The sequence below is a fragment of the Macrobrachium nipponense genome, chromosome 2 (genome assembly GCF_015104395.2).
Source record: "Macrobrachium nipponense isolate FS-2020 chromosome 2, ASM1510439v2, whole genome shotgun sequence".
Taxonomy (NCBI): Eukaryota; Metazoa; Arthropoda; class Malacostraca; order Decapoda; family Palaemonidae; genus Macrobrachium; species Macrobrachium nipponense.
The window spans coordinates 120,402,969-120,410,525 of record NC_087201.1 but is presented as its reverse complement, the minus strand read 5'-3'; the positions used below and the strand labels follow the sequence as shown (position 1 = coordinate 120,410,525).

Genomic DNA, 7,557 nt, shown 5'->3' with positions numbered 1-7,557 from the left:
GAAGGTTAGGCACCATAAGTGCCATAAATTGCCGAGTTTTGGTTAATGGTGGTTTTCACTTATCAGCACCCCACTGAGAACGGAACCCCCGCCGATAGCCAGGGACTGCCTGTAGTCATATTTTCTTGCTCACCACATAGAGGTGATTTAGTCCATGGTAGTTTTTATAATTTTTTTATATGTTCTTGGTTACACTGATTGCTTTTTGTATAAAGATAATAGGATATCAAATAATGTAGGATAAGAAAAGACAAAAAAATCTATTTTGCATTTCTATTTCCCAAAGATTACATGCATGAAACAAAAGAAAAAAAAAAAATTCTTTTGTATGCCATTCCCTGAAACATGCAGCCACACACAAAACAACTTTGCAGTCTTTACACTAGCATGAGCTTTACTTTCTTTTGTTGTTTTTTCAGCACTGAGCACAAGATCTAAGAGGCCTTTCCTTATTTACAGTAGGAGGATAGGAGGACAATAGTCAGGAAAATGTCCGCCAAATAGTCAAGAGGGTTTTGCTAAAAGACGTGGGGGTCTACTTATTGCAACAGCTTGACCAGGCAGTTATCCTGCATATACTGTTATAATTTTTTTTTTAGCCTCAATATAGACTCACGTTTTATCATCTTCCCACCAAGGACCATGTAGGTTATATAAGAATTTAGTACTAACATGTCTAACATATGACTAAAAACTTAATAATATTTCTTCAGCCTGTTTTGTCCAGCTGAAAAATTACATAAAAGACTACCTGATAGATTGTGAATTTGTAAATTAATCTAGTACTGCTTTTGGTTTTACTACATCCATCCCTTGCCTAGTCATCACTTTCTTCATAGAATCATCATGCAATGTGCTCAGAACAGTTACATCCTACTTAGCATTCTTAGTACCATTGATTTATTCTGATATACAACTATTTTTTTACCTTTTTTCAATTTAGTTTCTTTTATTGTTTTAAGACCACCCTTTTTATTTAGTACACATTTTCAAGTGCATCTGCTAATTCTAATCTTGTAAAAAAAATTGCCCATTAACAAACAATATCCCTTCCCTAAGAGGCATTTATGAGAGTGAAAACAATTCTAGGAGACACAGGAAGACCCATATATTTTTCATTGTATGGTATGTCTGCACCCCATAAATGAAAAAGTTCTAAATATAGCCCATAGCACTTTCCCAAAATTTCATAACAACGTGCTTACATTTAGTTGGTACATGTTGTGCCCCTGATAGATTGACTTTCCATCCTAATATTGACTCCTCATTACTGATGTTCTTATTAGGAATGTAATTGTTCATAAACTTTTTCAAAATAATATCAGTGAATGGTTTGATCTTATTAACTTTCTTCCTGGTTCATCTACAATAGTAGTATTATCAACCAAATGCAAAAATTTTTGTATCACATCAAACCTATGCCCACGCATTACTTAATGAAAAAAAAGACACTTTCTCTTGTTGAAAAATACACTGATGTCTCTGACTTAGAACTAAGGCCTCGCAAAATCAGTAGAGCAACGAATAGTTTAATTTTATTTACATCTTTATCATACCATTTTGGTGCATGTGAACTTCTAGGCAAACTTTCCACATATTCATTTAGAAATTGATTGGCAAATCTGTTGGTTTCTGTTACAATATGCTCCATGACTTTATTCCCAAAACAACTCTAAAAATACTCCACAATTTGTATACGAGTAAAGTGTATTTCTGAGCTTGATCAGTGCAGCCCAAGTCTTGAAAGATGGAGGATGAGCTACTCCATCATATGCAGCTGGTAATGCATTTGGGAGACATCATAATGTTCTTAACACTTCGGTTACTTGAATGCAGTCATACTGCATACATTCACATTCATTTCCCATAACCATTGCTCACAATTTAGTTGAAGATTCACAAAGTAAAAGCTGTTATCACTTGATGCAGAATTATGCCATACTCAGGACTGAATGTGTGGCACCTGCCAGCACATCATGAAAATAACATTGAACAAAATTCAGCATCTCCCAAAACTGAACAACTTGCCTCTCTCACTCTTTAACCAACTGATTTTTAAAACTGCACTTGGGAGACTAGTTATCATAAATTACTAATCATGTCTTATTTATATTTATATATTTATTGGAGAAAATATTTCACAGGCAAAAATTTGTACATCATATATATATATAATTACAAACTACTGAAACCCTGTAAAAATACACTAAAATACAAACCATTAAGAATCTGGTTCAGGATAAACAACAGGGCCGCCTTTTGTAATCCAGTCTTCAAATGATCCAACATACACCCTGAAAAATACAAGCAGATTAGAATGAAATCCAAACATCTTTAAGTTCAGCTCCCACAATTAATCTGACATATGAAATATGTTCTTCTGGCAATGAATTAGCTTTTGGGGAAAAGAAATTGGATCTAAAACAGGAATTGAGAAACAAACTCGTATCATAGTTATTCACATAAATCCCAGCTTCCTGGGGTATTTGCTGATAGTCACTACATCATCTTGTACTTTAGGCTCAGAGGTCTGGATAAACTAATCCTTCACAATAATAATAAACTGCATAATCTCTATTCTTGCATGCCTATGCTTCCTGCCTTTGCTCTCCTTTCCTAAAGAAAAGTTAAAAGCATAAAGTGGAGAAACAGAAATAGAAATTTTTTTCACTAATATGAGAAGTGTAAATGACATCAAAGAAAATATTGGACTGTTGTACCAAGTAAGATATATCTAACACATGCAGGCTGGTGCAAGTTGCGCTCATAGTGTGGGAGGGAAAGAAGATTTGATATGATAAAGTTCCTTGGCATCCTAACACCAAAGGTCATCAATGCCAATATCCCTTGCCAAAATACACACACAATTGCACATGCATATGAAGGTACACTTTGCATCCTGATGTTTTCAACATAGTAGATGACATGGTAGTGGTAGTTAATTATGTATTTAATTAGTTTCTTAATTATATTATTTACACATGTGCATGTATTATATATAATTCTTTTATTTTATGTAATATTCTCCATGACAGATGCTGAAAGCAGTTAAGGACTACTTCTTGATTTGACCCTAAGGATAATGAAAGTAGAAACAGAAATGGATGGGACAAGGGAGAGAGTGAATGTTTATTTCTTTCTAGAAAAATGCCAAATTTCAACATTTGGTTCTTGCCCTTCCATGTACAAGATTTTTCTCTCTTTATATTAATTTTTTTCTCAAGCAAACAAATAAACCTACTGATCCTGACTGACAAACAGCCAATTGTACCAAACTACAACCAGCCTGTATGCATATGTACCATGTATAGTGTTAAACTATGCTACAGTGAACTTTCTCTCTCTTCCTTGATGTTTGTGTAATGCAGGAAGCATATAATTTCAGTATTTTTCTGTATGTGTGTGTCTGTCATCTGCTGAACTACTAGAGTATGAATTTAAGCACTCGTCAAAATACCATCATAGCTGATGTTTGGGTGAACATAGGAATTATTCAATGATAAAACTGAAAATAAGTATTACTTATCTATATGAATGGCAAAATGACTGCATAGCATTTTAAGGACATCTCAAATAACTGGCAACCCTTTAGTCACAAGGGTGCTCATTATAAGGGATTTTGATGCATATATTAGCTGAATCTAAATATCTTATTTCAGAAATCACTTAACTAGGCAGCCCTCATCAACTAGTCAACTCTTCAAAACTATAAACACAACATATCAAGAAAAAATAATAACAATAAATTTCCAATAAAACACTTGAACTTGCTAGCTGAAAGGAAATCATATTTCCTTAAAAAAGAAAGCAATGTATTTACAACAGTTCTCGTTAATGACCCTTCAAAATGTTGTTGTTAGTCCTATAGTGAATGATATACTTTGCACTAATTCAATTGTCACTTTGATGATGAAGAATGTGAACTGAAGAGAATAAATGGCTTAAGTGAAATAAAATGAGATAAATGGAATGTGTCGAGAGACTTGAATACTGTAAGGCAATTGTAAAAATGCCAAAATCTCGTAATTCTGCTTAGCTGTCTATAGCCCTGCAAAAACAAGGAAAATGAAGTCATTGAATGATGAAGAGCTATGGATTCATGAAGCACATTCACAGATATACTTAAAGTCTTCTTCTGTATACTAGCAAAAAGACAAAAATATGTATGAGTGATGGATTTGTGGTCAAGCAACAACAACTAAAAGATACATAAAGCTCTTGGAGTTTTGAAAGAAAAATTTGAATTGTCTGAAAATACATAAAGGCTAAATTCACTATCTTTTTCTGAATATTTGATTTTTCTGCTCAAATACATCACACCCATTACAAAAGTTAAGAGGAACTGTAGTGTCAACACTTTCTTAAATGGTTACTTGTGAGTTTTAAGATAACTAAATATCTTGTAACAAAAAAATTACAATCTAGTAAAAAAAAAAAAAAAAAAAAGACAATTCTTAAAAGTAAAGTGTATTTTTCCTAACTATACAGACCTGAGGTTCTTTACATTACAAATTACTTTTGGCAAAGCTGGAGGAAAATGGCAACTAAACTTTTGAACAAAGTACGTACATAGTTAGATAGTTTAACTACTGATCGGGTGGCAGGAGGCCCGCCCAGCCGAATGTGTGCACTCCACTTTGCTTTTGGCCCAGGAATCAGATTGAAGGGTGGCATGAGATGGGCCTAATGTGTAAAGGACATCAGGTTTGTATAATTGGGAAAATGTAATTTACTTTCAAAAATTATCATTTGTTCCTACACAATATACAAACCCTTGGCCTTTACAATAAGAAGACTTATAACTGGAGGGAGAAATCTGAAATAAGTCTTAGAGCTAACTGGAACTCGCACACCTTGAATTTTCTTCCTGATCATAAGAGCAAGGGAGAGAATCATGCCTCTGATGAGTTGATTAGAGTATGGGAACTACGTGATCAATCATCAGACTTCTGGGTTTTTCAAATAAGAGAAGAAATGTAACCTCATAAGAAAAACAAGCTGGGATAAATCTGAATGTTTACAACAGTATGGCAAATATAAGTAGTAGGTTTGTCTTATTGCCAGGGACAGCCAATCCTCCCCTTGCAAGAGAAGGCTTCTATAATCAAGAAGATAAATATAATTGTTGCTCTAGTATTGTGACACTTACCTGCATTGGAGCCAGTTCCAGCATGTAATGGCCGAATCCAGTCTCTGCCCGAAGGAAGAGAAGGATGAAGGGATGGAGAAGAAGAGAGACCAGACACTCAACATACATTTTCACATACACAACTGCACATCTAAGGCAAGATGAACCTTGTCCTGATAAAGGAGCCATGTAAGCTACAAAACTTGTTGAGCAGCCACCACAGGTCCCAAGGAAAAAGTGTCCAAGTACTTGTGGACAATGTCTTGAAGGTAGAAAGAGGTGAAGGTGGTCTGTCAAGACCACACCCCCATTTTCAGAACCTGATGAACTGACAGATTCTCCCAAAATACTAGGTTTGGACCAATGCCCCTGACTTCGTGAGCTACTGGCCGGGGAGTACTGGTGTCGTCTACGCCAACAGCAGAGTAAGCCCTTTTAATCATCTTATGAAGCCAAAAAGAAAGTGTTCTTGGACACTTCTTTCTTGGATGAGCCAGTACTAATGAAGAGTCGTTGACACTCAGGCCGGAGGTGACAAGTCCTCTTCAGATAGTGCCACAGCATTCTAACAGGACAAAGTAGCATCTTGTCAGCATCATTATCTACGAAGTCCTCTAGGGACGGGATCATGAAAGATTCAAACCTAGCACCAGGGTCCACCAGTAATTATTACTTATTTTGAAAATTAATCTTGTTGAGTGAATTAAGCTATTATCTACAGTGGATAATGGATCCTGCATACAAACTCTGGATGGACGAAGGTCTCATTAGGTTTGTCTGGGGAAAATTTGATGTTATTTGTAGAAAGAAGGACTTCTGAAGTAGATGAGAGGGATAGGAGAGCTCTAGAACGTGATAAAATAAGAGCAGAACAAGAAGACAGAGACAAGCAATGGTTACATGAGGAACAGGAGAATTAAAAGGCTCAAAAACATGAGCTGGAAATGAAGAGACTCGATTTAGAAAATTTGGATATGGATGGAAATAGCACAGATAGGCCTGTATCTGTGACTGCTGATACTATCATACCATTGCCTTTTAAAGATAGCAATGATATTACAGCTTATATGACTAGGTTTGAGAGGATTGCTGAATTACGAAAGTGGAAAAAGGAAGACTGGGCATTGCAACTTTTGCAAAGTAAGGCTTTAGCTATATCCGGTGTGATAAGTGTTTAGGACCTACTTAAAGATGCTCTACTTGTAGGATTTAGAAAAACTGCTGAATTTTATTGACAGGAATTTCGAACTGCTAAGCTTGAATCAAAGTCAAATTACCAGCAGTTTATGCAACACCTATTCTGTGTTTTTGATCTTTGGATTGAAAGGTTAGTTATATATAAAACATATGAAAGTATTGGAGAAGCAATGGTTAAAGATCAGTTTCTAGCTACTCTTCCTAGGGGCCTAAGACTTTTTGTTAAGGAAAGGAGTCCAGATACCTATGAAGAAATGGCTTGACTTGCAGACATATATGCATCTGCTCATAAATCATACCCTAGAGAAGATCACAAGATTTCCAAAAGTAAACAGGAGCATCAGCATGAGGACAGTCAAGTCAGGGACAAAGGTGGCCAGTCCTTTTCTCGTACTGCTACAGTTAATAAAAAGGTAACTTGCTATTCTTGTGGTAACATTGGGCATGTTTCTTCACATTGTTCTGAGAAGGCCAAATTTAAAAAACAGACCGATAGTCTGGAGTTCAAAACAGCACTCAGCAATAACCAGATTTCAGGTCCCATGATATCAGGTACAGTAAATGGTGTTTGGGTTAGCACTATTCTACGAGACACTGGGTGTACAGGTGTTATTGTTTCAGAAAATATAGTGCCTGCTCCCGATTCAGAGAATCATGAACTTGTTTCAATTATTGATTATTTAGGCCAAGAAGATAAGTTTCCAGTAGTCAATGTTTACTTGAAATGTGATTGGTTCAATGGTTGGGTCAATGCTGTAAGAGCACCTATTAAATACTGTGCAGTTCTTTTGGGGAATGTTGAAGGCGTTTCTAATGATTTTTCACATTTTTGTCAGGATTCTGTCAGAGTCTGGGCAATCACCAGGAAACAAGCCAAAGACAAAATTCATCCACTGAATTTACATGATCATTTTAACCTTGATGTTTCTCATGATTCTTTCCAACAGGAACAGCAAAACTGTACAGATCTCATGGAAATATGTGATAATTGTAAGAGTGGCAGGATTACATGAGGAAATAATGAGTTGAAATATAAATTTGTCCTTGAAAATAATCTGATCTACACTTATAATTAATTGTCACAAAACTAACCTAATGCATAAAAAACAATTGGTTTTGCCTTCAAAATATGTTCCTCTTGTTTTGAAACTTCCACATAATGTTCCTATTGCAGGTCTTTTTTCACACAGGAAGACATTTGATAGAATTAAAGAGAGATTCTGGAGGAAAGG

General features: G+C 35.5%; 1 protein-coding gene across 1 annotated transcript in view; it reads right to left on the bottom strand.

Annotated features, from left to right (window-relative positions):
• Nucleotides 1-259: 259 nt before the first annotated feature.
• Nucleotides 260-7,557, bottom strand: part of LOC135220951 (rhodanese domain-containing protein CG4456-like) — a 30,456-nt gene continuing 23,158 nt past the window's right edge. Inside the window, exon 5 of the mRNA XM_064258604.1 lies at nucleotides 260-2,294. Within this exon, the coding sequence (XP_064114674.1) occupies nucleotides 2,222-2,294 (73 nt within the window). The 3' untranslated portion in view covers nucleotides 260-2,221. The remainder of the gene's footprint in view (nucleotides 2,295-7,557) is intronic.